Source organism: Ranitomeya variabilis, chromosome 3 (assembly GCF_051348905.1).
Source record: "Ranitomeya variabilis isolate aRanVar5 chromosome 3, aRanVar5.hap1, whole genome shotgun sequence".
Classification (NCBI taxonomy): Eukaryota; Metazoa; Chordata; class Amphibia; order Anura; family Dendrobatidae; genus Ranitomeya; species Ranitomeya variabilis.
Window position 1 is genome coordinate 623,040,329 of NC_135234.1, and position 14,261 is coordinate 623,054,589.

Here is a 14,261-nt window from a genome sequence, read left to right on the forward strand (position 1 = left end):
TTTTGCAGCGGAAAACCACCGAAAAAACGCGAAAAAAAAACGCGTGCACATAGCCTTAATGTGTCCAAATCCATTGGGAAACATACAGAAATCATGTTCAATAATGGAAATAAAATTAACAAGACTGAAATACTGTGGTTGCATAAATGTGAACACCCTCTTATAATTGGGGATGTGGTTGTGTTCAGAATTAGACAATCATATTTAAACTTATGGTAAATAGTAGTCAGTGCACAGCTGCCATCATTTACAGAGAGCTTTTGATTAACCTCATATAAAGTTTAGCTGTTCTAGTAGGATTTTCTTGGTTGCTTTTACAGCAGCAAACACATGGTCCATAAACAGCTGACTACATAGCAAAGGAATCTCATTGCAGAAAGCAAGTTATCAGTCAGGAGAAGTGTACATTTGTTTACTCTGTTGCCTCATTGGGGGACACAGGACCATAGTTTTCGCTGTGTCCCCCAATTAGAGGCTAAGAGAAAGAGATTTTACGGTGAGTACACAGAAATCTCGTTTTTACAAGGCATTAGATATACTATGTAACACTGTGAAGATGGTCATCATTAGTGGCTGAAATTTGAGACAACAGTGATATTACCAAAAATTAGACATCTCTCCAAAATTTGTAAAAAGACCGGAAGAAAGGAAAACATCCAAGCCCAGCTATGTTTACTAAAACCTAAATCAATCCTGACAAAAGCATGTGGATGTTATGGTCTGATGAGGCCAAGGTTGAACTTTTTTGGCCGTAAGTCCAAAAGGTAAGTTTGATGCAAAGCCAACACTACGCATCACCAAATGAACAATTTTAAATATCAGTGAATTTTGCAATAATATCTTCAGGCCTCTGCTAAAAAAATGAAGATAAAGAGGATTTTCGCATTGCTGGATGACAACAACCTCCAAATGAACAAAAAAATTGCCTTCACAAGAATAAAATCAAACCTTTGCAATGGCCCAGCCTGATCCCAGACCTGAATTCAATAGAAAATCTGTGGATTATCCTGAAGAGGGCGCTGTACACAGGAGATGCCCTCACAATCTGACAGATTTGGAGAGCTTCTGCAAAGAAGAGTAAGAAAAGATTGCCTTTTCTATATGTGCCTTGCTGATAAGACTCTTACCCAAAAAGACTGAAAGCTATCAAAAATGCAAAAGGTATGTGAACAAAGGGTGTGCATAATTTTGCAACCACATTATTTCAGTTCTTTATTTTTCTTTTTCCACCTGAAAAGGTTTCAGTTTATTTTTTCAATTGCATTTTACAGTTTATTGGTGACATTAAAGGTGGAAAAAGTTCTAAATGATTAATCTTTGTGTGATTTATATACATGACAAAAACCTGGCAGGGGGATGTAGACTTTTTATATCCACGGTATAGTAATGCCAGATGAAGTTGAGAGGCCTAGTAAAGTATCATATAATGTTTTTGTTCTGTATGGCGCTTTCTGACTGTTCTGCCACTTGGGGGGCGACCATGACCTTAGAATAGGGTAAAGTATTTGGTCCTACGGGTTCATTGGTATCTCAAGTGGCAGTCTCTCTATCTTTAGGCCTCATTTTGCCTTTTTTTGCACTTTTTATGGACCATTATACCCATATGGGTCTAAATTATTATCTGGTAATTGTGATAAGGGTATTATGTTGCTTATGTGTCAGCGGTTTACACATTACTTGTTAGCTTCATTAATTTAAATCTATGCTTAATGACTGGACTAATCCTAACTACCATTCTCAGGCGAGGAGACCAAGACGTTATGCTGTAAATTTGGGAAAATCACAAAAATAAAAGGGGTTTCACATACTGCTGTACCTGTTTTTTTTCCAGTACAAATGCAGTAAAATCTGCATTTTTTGGACTTACTCATTGCTTTCTATGGGTGAAAAAATGCTGCAAAAACGCTGAAAGAAGTGACATGACGCCGTTTAAAAAAAAAAAAAAAAAAAAAAAAAAAAATGCAGCGGTTTTCCAATTCAGTCAGGAAAAAATAATGTGTGTGCATGAGATTTCTGAAATCTCATAGCTCTTGCTGGTACTGTAAAACGCAGCTGAAAATGTGCATAAAAAAGCACAGCAAAAATGCAACATGTGAACATAGCCTAAGGATTTCTTTGGACATACGTAAGTGCATATTATGGGTATTGAAAGTATTTACACAAAAGAAGAATTTGGGATTGATGTCTTTTTTTGATGGTCGGTGGCTTTTTATTATTTCTTATGGGATTCATCATGCTTTATGTTTGTACAATTTTTAAGTGAGCTCCTACATATATCTGCAGGTACGAGAACGTTTTGTTGGTGATAGTGCTTTTGACCAGATTACAGTGGAATCGGAAAGAATTCGCCTCTTCAAGGAATTTATGCTATCTATTGAGGTTTGGCCATGGCTTACTATGTCCTCATCTTTCTTTTTCTTATTTGAATTGTAGAGTAAATGCATGAATGAATATTGTGAATGATGTACTTCATACCACACTCATACACTCACTCTTTCCTTGCTTGCAGCCTATAAATATTATTTACCTCCTCAGATTTTTTTTATTCCACGGATTTTCAGTATACAGTGTTAAAATCTATCACCAGGTTTTGCCATCCAAATTGACAACAGCATAATGTAGGAACATATACTCGAATTCCAGCGATGTCGCTTAATGTAGCTTTGATAAAATCAAAGTTTTATCAGCAGGAGATTATCACTAGAGGACTACTAACCCTCTGCCATGTAGTCCTCTATAGTCATGAGCTCTTTATAACCACACCACCCCCATCATTGATTGGCTGCCTTCTGCCTATGCACAGTGTACACAGAAAGCTGCCAATGAGTGGTGTGGGCGGGGTTATACAGAGCTCAGCATTCAGAGAACTGCTAGATCTGCAGAAGAGAATACAGTGATTTTATGAAATCTGTGGCAAGAAGCCCAGTAAGTGACACATCACAACCACATCATTGAATACATTACTCCTCTCCTATATTTCTGTTGGTACTTAAATAGCAACAGAGAGGCTACATACACATAACTGTATTTTTGGTCCGAGTGCTGTCTGTGGAAAGAGCAGACAGCACTAGGATCAGTGTTATTCCGTTGGGCTGTTCAGATGACAGATTTTACACACAGACCCGAGTGTACGTGTGACAAAATCTGCAGATTGCACTAGTGTCTTCTGTATTTCAGGTGAAATTCACCTGTTCAAGTCAATGGGTGCAGAAAAAAAATCGGATCTCATACACATTAACCTTATAGCATTCTGGATACATTACCATTATTAAGCACCAAAAATGAAAAAGGAAAAAAAAACACTTCCGCACTGCTGTTATAAGTTAGACCCTTGAGTCTCCCTATGTTATTGCCAATTGCCGCTTTAGCCTGAAATATGGAACAAATTTACCGGGGTGCTGCTGTATAATAGTCCATAAATGATATCCAAAAAAGATGAAGCGCACTCACCGGTAGTAAATCCAAGTCTTTATTCCAAGTCTTTATTCGGACATAACTTAATGTGCTGCAGGAAGGGTGGTGAACACTCGGACGACAGCTGTTTCGTGCTTAATGCACTTCAACAGGTCCTATATATATGTTATAGGACCTGTTGAAGTGCATTAAGCACGAAACAGCTGTCGTCCGAGTGTTCACCACCCTCCCTGCAGCACATTAAGTTATGTCCGAATAAAGACTTGGAATAAAGACTTGGATTTACTACCGGTGAGTGCGCTTCATCTTTTTTCTTTTTTGGATATCATTTATTACCATTATTAACATAGGAAACTGATGACAATATAGATGAGTAGGTGAGCAAATGTGCATGAAATGGTTTATTTGGCAGATCCCAAACAGTCTGATAGGTCATCAATATCTAAGTCCTGAACAACCCCTTTAACTTACAGTGCCTTGCGAAAGTATTCGGCCCCCTGGAACTTTTCAACCTTTTCCCACATATCATGCTCCAAACATAAAGATACCAAATGTAAATTTTTGGTGAAGAATCAACAACAAGGGGAACACAGTTGTGAAGTTGAACGAAATGTATTGGTTATTTTAAATTTTTGTGGAAAATCAAAAACTGAAAAGTGGGGCGTGCAATAGTATTCGGTCCTTTTACTTTCAGTGCAGCAAATTCACTCCAGAAGTTCATTGTGGATCTCTGAATGAGCCAATGTTGTCCTAAATGCCTAATGATGATAAAGGTAATGCACCTGCTCTGTGATAGTCTCAGGGTTCTGTGAGAAGCACAGAGAGCATCATGAAGACCAAGGAACACAACAGGCAGGTCCGTGATACTGTTGTGGAGAAATTTAAAGCCGGATTTGGATACAAAATGATTTCCAAAACTTTCAACATCCCATCCCTTTAAACATCCCAAGGAGCACTGTGCAAGCGATCATATTGAAATGGAAGGAGTATCATACCACCGCAAATCTACCAAGACCCGGCCGTCCCTCTAAACTTTCATCTCAAACAAGGAGAAGACTGATCAGAGATGCAGCCAAGAGGCCCATGATCACTCTGGATGAACTGCAGAGATCTACAGCTGAGGTGGGACAGTCTGTCCATAGGACGACAATCAGTCGTACACTGCACAAATCTGGCCTTTATGGAAGAGTGGCAAGAAGAAAGCCATTTCTCAAAGATATACATAAAAAGTGTTGTTTAAAGTTTGCAACAAGCCACCTGGGAGACACACCAAACATGTGGAAGAAGGTGCTCTGGTCAGATTAAACCAAAATCGAACCTTTTGGCAACAATGCCAAACAAAATGTTTGGCGTAAAGGCAACACAGCTCATCACCCTGAATACACCATCCCCACTGTCAAACATGGTGGTGGCAGCATCATGGTTTGGGCCTGCTTTTCTTCAGCAGGGACAGGGAAGATGGTTAAAATTGATGGGAAGATGGATGGAGCCAAATACAGGACCATTCTTGAAGAAAACCTGTTTGAGTCTACAAAAGACCTGAGACTGGGACGGAGATTTGTCTTCCAACAAGACAATGATCCCAAACATAAAGCAAAATCTACAATGGAATGGTTCACAAATAAACGTATCCAGGTGTTAGAATGGCCAAGTCAAAGTCCAGACCTCAATCCAATCGAGAATCTGTGGAAAGAGCTGAAAACTGCTGTTCACAAACGATCTCCATCAAACCTCACTGAGCGCGAGCTGTTTGCCAAGGAACAATGGGCAAGAATTTCAGTCTCTCGATGTACAAAACTGATAGAGACATACCCCAAGCGACTTGCAGCTGTAATCGCAGCAAAAGGTGACACAACAAAGTATTAAGTTATAGGGGCCGAATAATATTGCACGACCCACTTTTCAGTTTTTGAATATCCACAAAAATGTAAAATAACCAATACATTTCGTTCAACTTCACAATTGTGTTCCACTTCTTGTTGATTCTTCACCAAAAATTTACAATTGGTATCTTTATGTTTGAAGCATGATATGTGGGAAAAAGTTGAAAAGTTCCAGAGCCGAATACGTTCGCAAGACACTGTAGTTTGTGTTTATTACTAGTAGTAAATGTAGCATGGTTTTCATTAATACATTAAATGATCTTGTTACATTATTGTATTTAGCATCTTAGATTTTTTTATTAATTTTCAGAATGAATGCCAGCATCATCATTTCAAGGGCAAGAAACACTCAAAAAAAGCCAAAAAGCACCACCATAAGCGTTCACAGTCACCAACTCCTGTGGAATGGGGAAGGAAGAAGGTTCCAGACATCGCTACATGGGATACTACTGGAGTAGTGGAGAAAGTAAGTGTGTACTGGAGAAATTAATAATCAGGCTAAATAATGTATTTTAAAAGCCTTGACCCTCAAATGTGCTGGGAAAAGTGGACAGCTCCAAGCAGGGCTCATATGTTGATTATATAGAGCAATATGCAAGTAGAAAAGTGTCAGAAAATAAGACCAGGCCCAGTGTCAGCTATTAGCATGGAGTCTTCTGATTAGAGTCTGGAGACTTGCATTACTCCGTAGAGCAGATCTCCATTGAACTCAGTGGATGCCTCTTTCGGTGGGTACAGTGAAATGTGAAGTCAAGAAGTGGCATAATATAAAAAAATAAAAGGAAGAAGTGCATTCAATTAAAATGTAATAAGATGAAAAAAATTGTAACTTACTGTATTTTGCTGGCACATCCTACTATAAGACACATCCCAGTTTTAAAAATAGAACATAGGAAAAATATATATTTCCTACTAAGTAAAACTTCTCAGCTCGTTTAAATAAGAAAAGGGGTTAATTTCAGCAGTGATCAAAAAAGTGTATTGGGGGGGCAATATAGGTGTAATGTGCTGCTGCAGTGCAGGATACTGCAACCTCCACCAGGGGGTGCTTGTGAGGGAAGAGAGGTTGTACACACAGCGTAGCAACACTTTAACAGCAGCACAGGTGCCACAGGTAACGAAAGAGAAGTCAGACAAGCCAAGGTCATACACAGAGAGGTCAGTGCAGTACACAGGGGCAGTCAGAAGAAAAGTCAGGGACAAGCAAGAAATCAGAGCCTACCGGGAACGTGGCAACCAAAACGTGAGACGTAAGACGAAGTTGGGGTACAAGCCAGAGTCGAAGCCAGTCATGGTATCAGAGACAGAAAACAAGGGGCGAAGTCCAGAGATCAGATCGAGTCATACAGGCAGTCAGAGGCACAAGGATCACTAATGCAAGTATACAGGTCTGGCCCACAGGCTGCAGAGGACTGAAATAGCCAAGCCAGCTTCAAAGCGAGGCAGAGGGGATTAACTCCCGCATGACCAATCCAGAGACAAGGAAACTGAAAATAAACTCAGGACTGGATCATGACAATAGGATGGTATTAGCCAAGCTTATAGCTCCTGTTAATTTTTCTATGCAGTATTCACATGACACACACAACACTGCTACATGCATAGCAGATAACCACAGCTCGGCTGCAAGAACAGTACATATAAACACAAATATGCAGTGCACACAACACTGCCAAATGCACAGTAAATTCACAACTCTATTACATACACACACAATTCTACTACATACACACACAACTCTGCTGCATACAAACACAAATCAGCTACATATACACACAACTCAGCTACATGCACACAACTTTTCTGCAGGCATTCTATACATCATTCCATTTTCATGCAGGCATGTGACTGATCACATGACTGTGATATCTTGGAAGGTTCTTCATTTCCAGTATTCAGTGGCGTCCTGTTTCAGGATCCCAATCTGCTTTAGTAATGTGCAGGTTCAGCTCATCTGATAGATTAGTGTTGAGCACATGAAGACAGAACTGTGCAGCTGCATAGTTTTCACAGGGATGTGGAAGGATGCTGTACATGTGCTCCTCTTGATCACAGAAGAAGCTGACTCTAAACTATAAGAGGCTCACACTTTTTAGAAAGACCTCTTACTAAAAAGTGTATCTTAGTTCACTTTCATAAAAGCTCATTTCACTGCTGTGTACGGGTCTCGTAAACCAAACTATCATCCTCGTAGGCATCTATGAGGCTGGTAGTTTGGATTAGGAGACCTGCAGGTGGTCTACAGTACATTGCTATTCCTTCATTGACACCCAGATATGTTCTCATCATATCTATCAGTAACCTTGTTGCTCTGTTCTTACCTTAAGATTTGACAACAGTTAGTGCAAATTGATTCTGAGGGCCCGATCTGTCGGCCATGTCAGTAATCTTTGACCGCTGCACAGAAGCCATGAGAACCACCTCCTACCTTACAGTATCCATGGCTCTGCTTTTGATTACCTGGCCTGGCGCAAGGTCACATGTGTGTTACGCTGCAATGATAGCATTGTGCCAGGTTGCCTAGTAAAAAAAAGAGCCCCAGATGCTGGGAGGAGGATGCAGTTCTCAGGGCTCCCCTGCAGCGGTCACAGATTACTGAAGTAGCCATTGGACCAGATCCTACAAATCAATTTGCACCAGCTCTAGAATTGAACTGTCACCATTTTAATCCCTTGTGTAAAAGCAATTATGGAAGCTCATAGAGATTAGCATTACATAAATTGATGTGTGAGCTGTACGTGAACCAACCAGATCAGTGGCCAGTTTACTAAGAATATCCATCCTTTCATTGCTTTTGAATGATTACATCTGGCATCATGTAAGGAAAAACATAGACTTCCCATTTGTAAATTGTGTATCCAAAACATTATTTCTTATAGAAACCAGAACACTTGCTAATGACTAATTACCATAGAAATTGCTTAAATGAAATTACAGAGGCTAATTGTTTTATATAATTTTTATTGAAAGATTTTTATATTCAACAAAGAACGGACTTGGGAAAAGAAATAAAGATTAGCAGATTACAATGAAATCAAAGTAAATCAGCTATATAGATGTAGCATATTATTCTGATATGTACTGTATATTTTATATACATTATTTTTCAGACTAGAAGATGCCAAAAATGTGGAGGAAAATGGGGGAGGTGTGTCTTATAGTTCGGATGTCCCTAATCTGGCTGTCGTGGGGAGGTGGGGGAGTGGCAATGGCGGAGCAGTACCGGCGGAGCAGCGGGTCACGGGGCGGGAGCCAGCTGCTGCGGCTAACTCCTATGCCTGCTAATAAGAAATGAATATTCACTCCATTCCATGCCCATGGGTGTGGAAAGGAGTGAATATTAATTTCTCTTTAATAGCAGCAGCCGTCTTCTTGCAGCTGCCCGGCTTTCAAATGTGCCGGCTACTTAAGGCAATGAATATTCACTGCATTCCACTCCCATAGGCGTGGCATGCAATGAATATTCCTTCCCTTTAGTAGCGGCACACGTGAAAGCCCTGGGGCTGCCGGAACCCGGTGGCTGCGGCTGACACTGTGCTGGCTAAAGAGCAATGAATACTCACTGTACTGAGTATTCTGGTAGCTGTCCTCGGTGGCTTGTAAGCAGCGCATGATATCACTGCCATGCGCTGCTTACAAGCATAAAGCAGCTGCTGGCATCGGAGCAGGACACTGTGAGGGCGTCCAGAAAAGTTAAAAATTTTTGCATTTTTTCTGTTGAGGGCCATGCATACCAGGATGGGGAAGGGGGCCAATCATACCAGGATAAGGATGGGGCCTGCATACCAGGATAAGGATGGGGCCATGCATACCAGGAAGGAGATGGGATCAATCATACCAGGATAAGGATGGGGCCATGTATTCCAGGAAGGAGATGGGATCAATCATACCAGGATAAGGATGGGGCCATGCATACCAGTATGGGGATGAGGGCCAATTATACCAGGGTAAGGATGGGGCTATGTATACCAGGACAGAGATGGGGTCCCTGCATACCAGGATAGGGATTGGGGCCATGCATACCAGGATAAGGATGAGACCATGCATACCATGACAGAGATGGGGGCCCCTGCATACCAGGATAGAGATAAGTGAGCCATGCATACCAGGATGGGGGATATTAAGTATAGAATTTATCACATTTTTTTATTCAATTTTTTCTTCAAATTTCCTCCTCTAAAACCTAGGTGCGTCCTATAGTCCGAAAAACACAGAGTGTGTGTGTATATATATATATATATATATATATATATATATATATATATATATAGTCATGCTCGCGCCCAGACTGGTTGGCGCTGGCGTGTGGGGGAGTGGCCCCACTGGACCACAGACCAAACCTCCCTTGAAGGGGCGTAACTAAGTAGCTTCCTAGGTGTTCGCTGGAGCCTCTGATGGTGAGGTCAGACTTGTGCAATAGGAAGCTACCAGGTACCACTCCAGGGTGGAGTCTGGTTTTGGCTGCTGATCCCACCGGGGAACGGAACATAGACAAGCAAGTGGGCACGGCTGGCACATAGGCAGGCAGACGGGTACAACAGGAACACTGTCAGGCAGGCGGGCACGGCTGGCTCTCTGGCACGACTGGTGGACAAGACTGGTACACTGGAAGAACCGGTAGGGACCGGTCTGCAGGCAGGTATGTAGAACGGGTAAGAACCTGTTCAGACACGAGGACCTAGGAATAAGTAGATAAAGACCGCAAGAGCGGATGCAGAGCGAAAGCACAGGAGCTAGAGCCAAGAACAGAAATGCAGGAGGCGGAGCCAAGAACAGAAATGCAGGAGGCGGAGCCAAGTGCAAAACCGCAGGAGGCGGAGCCAAGTGCAGGAGAAGTAGAACCGCAAAGAGCGGAGCCAGGTAGAACCGCAAGGAGCGGAGCCAGGTAGAACCGCAAGGAGCGGAGCCAGGTAGAACCGCAAGGAGCGGAGCCAGGTAGAACCGCAAGGAGCGGAGCCAGGTAGAACCGCAAGGAGCGGAGCCAGGTAGAACCGCAAGGAGCGGAGCCAGGTAGAACCGCAAGGAGCGGAGAGGAGCTGCGGGAGGGGTCTCTGCAGCAAAGCTGAGCAGAGCCACAAAGAATGTGGAGAGAAGCTGCAGCAAGGGATAACTGCAACAGCAGAAGATAAGCTGAGTAGAAAGGAGCAGAAACGCAGAAGTGAGGAGCAGAGGTAAAGTAACAAAGGTTCAGAGCAGGCAGAGCTGCAAGAGTGCGGAGTGTAAGCAGACTGAGAATACAAGGAAAGACAACAGGGAAGGAAGCCAAAGACTAGGAGACCGAGGTAAGACAAAGTACAGACAAGGCAATGGAACAAGACACAAGGACCAGGATATTCTGCCTCCTGGAGGGCGGACAACAAGACCAAGGAAATAACACAGAGAATCCTCCAGAGAGGGAGTATCTCAGAGCAAGGCCAGGCAAACTCAGAAGCAAGACTAACTGAGCTAACACATTGCACAGGCCCAGAACACTGGGTGGAGCTGAACTAAATACTGGAGGTCTCCTGGCAATTGGTCAGGAACAGATTGGACAGATGCACCTGATTCCTATAAGAACCAGAGAGTTCAGGCGCCGCCCCTCTATACACAGAACTATGAAGCATGCAGAGAGCAGAGACACAGAACATGGAGCTGGCAAGAAACAGAAACCACATCATGGCCTGGAGCAGTGGGTAAGATAGTGTGAGAAATGCGAGGCCATGCCGTGATGCCAGCAGAGTTGTTACATATATATACACTAGCAGACTAAAAAAAGACATACAAATAGACGAAAGGGAAAGGGGATGAATAAAGGACATAGGGGTTAAAGGGTGTAAGGAGATATACGACCTAGGCAATAATAATAATAATAATAATAATTTTATTTATATAGCGGCAACATATTCCGCAGCGCTTTACAACTTATAGAGGGGACTTATACAGACAATAGACATTACAGCATAACAGAAATCACAGTTCAAAACAGATACCAGTAGGAATGAGGGCCCTGCTCGCAAGCTTACAATCTATGAGGAAAAGGGGAGACACGAGAGGTGGATGGTAACAATTGCTTTAGTTATTTGGACCAGCCATAGTGTAAGGCTCGGGTGTTCATGTAAAGCTGCATGAACCAGTTAACTGCCTAAGTATGTAACAGTACAGACACAGAGGCTATTAACTGCATAAAGTGTATGAGAACATGATGGAGGAACGTGATTATGTTGTTGTTTTTTTATTAATAGGCCACACAGGGATAATTAGGTTAATGCGTTGAGGCGGTAGGCCAATCTGAACAAATGAGTTTTTAGGGCACGCTTAAAACTGTGGGGATTGGGGATTAATTGTATTAACCTAGGTAGTGCATTCCAAAGAATCGGCGCCGCACGTGTAAAGTCTTGGAGACGGGAGTGGGAGGTTCTGATTATTGAGGATGCTAACCTGAGGTCATTAGCAGAGCGGAGGGCACGGGTAGGTTGGTAGACTGAGACCAGAGAGGAGATGTAGGGTGGTGCTGAGCCATGGAGTGCTTTGTGGATGAGGGTAGTAGTTTTGTACTGGATTCTGGATTGGATGGGTAGCCAGTGTAATGACTGGCACAAGGTAGAGGCATCGGTGTAACGGTTGGCGAGGAGTATGATCCTGGCAACAGCATTCAGGACAGATTGGAGCGGGGAGAGTCTGGTAAAAGGTAGGCCAATTAGTAGAGAGTTACAATAGTCCAGACGAGAATGAATAAGTGAGACAGTAAGAGTTTTTGCAGAGTCGAAAGTAAGAAAAGGGCGAATTCTGGAAATGTTTTTGAGATGCAGATAAGAAGAGCGAGCCAGTGATCGGATGTGGGGGGTGAATGAAAGCTCGGAATCAAGGATGACTCCAAGGCAGCGGGCATGTTGCTTTGGAGTAATGGTGGAACCGCACACAGAGATGGCAATGTCGGGCAAAGGTAGGTTTGTAGAGGGAGAGAACACGAGGAGTTCAGTTCAGGCAATAAGGTTCCTAAATATTCAGAAGTACCCAGAAGGTGTCCCATGGGGACCAAATGAGGTGGAATCTCTCGACTGTTTCATCATTCAGATCTGTGCGATATATTCAAAAATGTTTATATCTGATCCTAGTGTATAAGTCATATATAGACGGAGGGAGGTTTGTTTCTAATGCAAAGTTATCAAACATCTTGCAGCCGTCCGTATGTTTAGGAGAAGTCTAACAATTCTTTTAAAAATATTCTGCAGAATAATATAAAGTGTTGAGGATGTAATGTTGGATCTAGGTCAAAGACCTGTTTAATCAAAGTTTGTACATTTGATCAGGATAATCTGATCAGGGAGCAATCCCAGAATAGGTGTAATATAGATTCTATCAACAAGGCTCATCTCCAACAGAAGGGGGGGATAGATGGATCTAATTTATGTAGAAGCTCAGTCAGGAGTGCAGTACCAGAAGTGGTGGATCTTGTATTGGTTCTCTTTATAAGTGATACAATATGCCGAAATGGCTGCTCTCGACTATACAAATCTCCAATCAGCATCGCTTAGAGTTCTTCTAAAATAACTTTTGCATTTACTCATACGTGGATGCCTAGTCAAAGAGTTTCCATCAGGGTCTTGAATAGTGTAAAGGTACCTTCACACTAAGCGACGCTGCAGCGATACAGACAACGATGCCGATCGCTGCAGCGTCGCTGTTTAGTCGTTGTGTGGTCGCTGGAGAGCTGTCACACAGACGGCTCTCCAGCGACCAACGATGCCGAAGTCCCCTGGTAACCAGGGTAAACATCGGGTTACTAAGCGCAGGGCCGCGCTTAGTAACCCGATGTTTACCCTGGTTACCATTGTAAAAGTAAAAAAAAAAACACATACTCACATTCCGGTGCCCGGCGTCCGCTTCCCTGCACTCCTCCTGCATCCTGTGTCAGCGCCGAACATCTCCGGCATCTCCCACAGAGCAGTGCGGTGACGTCACCGCTCTGCTTTACGGCCGGCACTTACACAGGATGCAGGAGGAGTGCAGGGAAGCGGACGCCGGGCACCGGAATGTATGTGTTTTGTTTTTTTACTTTTACAATGGTAACCAGGGTAAACATCGGGTTACTAAGCGCGGCCCTGCGCTTAGTAACCCGATGTTTACCTTGGTTACCAGTGAAGACATCGCTGGATCGGTGTCACACACACCGATCCAGCGATGTCAGCGGGAGATCCAGCGACGAAATAAAGTTCTGGACTTTCAGCAACGACCAGCGATTTCACAGAGGGATCCTGATCGCTGCTGCGTGTCAAACACAATATAACTTTTAATTATATCATTAAAAACTACCTTTTATACAGAAAAGTGATTAAGTGCATGTGCAAAAATATAAAATACCACTCAGCCACTCTATGTCCAATTGGACCAAGAAATAGGTATCAGTATGCTCCTTATAAAGAACACCCTATTTAAACAAAAGGAGTCAATTCCAATTCTGGTTAACTTCTCAATTGGATACCAGCTCACATAATCACATACCGTGCTATACCAATGCAAGGGTCAACTTTATCAAGCCCTACAACATTTTTCACGGTTGCCATGTGGACATCGGATGCATATATCAAATTCCAACAAATTCAGCAAAGAAAGGAACAATCTCACCCATCAGTAGCTCAGGAGCTGTCCTTTTTCGCCTCAGCAACCGATTTCCATAGGAGTAGGGGATTCAACCTGTTATGCCCTGTAAAGGCTATTATGGCCCTGTCCCCAATTACTCCCGCCCTGACAAGGGCAGTCCACAGCTGACCTCTACAATATCAGCCCTATTTGTCCCTGTGTGTCCCAACGCGTTTCATCAGTTCATAGAATCATCAGGGGAATCCACACTCCATCCGGGTACATGACTGTTACTGGGAAAAAAAACAAAGGTTCTCCCTCTCTGACTATCGGGCTATCAGTGGTCACACTCCCTCGCCCGTGTCAGTAATTTATAAGGATTAACTCCAATCGGGTCAGAAAAGA

The 14,261-nt window shown here is 42.8% G+C and overlaps 1 protein-coding gene across 5 annotated transcripts in view; it reads left to right on the forward strand.

Annotated features, from left to right (window-relative positions):
• PRPF40B (pre-mRNA processing factor 40B) overlaps window positions 1-14,261 on the forward strand; it is a 139,211-nt gene that overhangs the window by 100,174 nt on the left and 24,776 nt on the right. For all 5 annotated transcript variants that reach the window (XM_077297432.1, XM_077297431.1, XM_077297434.1 and 2 more), the window contains exons 22-23: window positions 2,284-2,379; window positions 5,608-5,763. In XM_077297432.1, coding sequence (XP_077153547.1) covers window positions 2,284-2,379; window positions 5,608-5,763 — 252 coding nt within the window. The remainder of the gene's footprint in view (window positions 1-2,283; window positions 2,380-5,607; window positions 5,764-14,261) is intronic.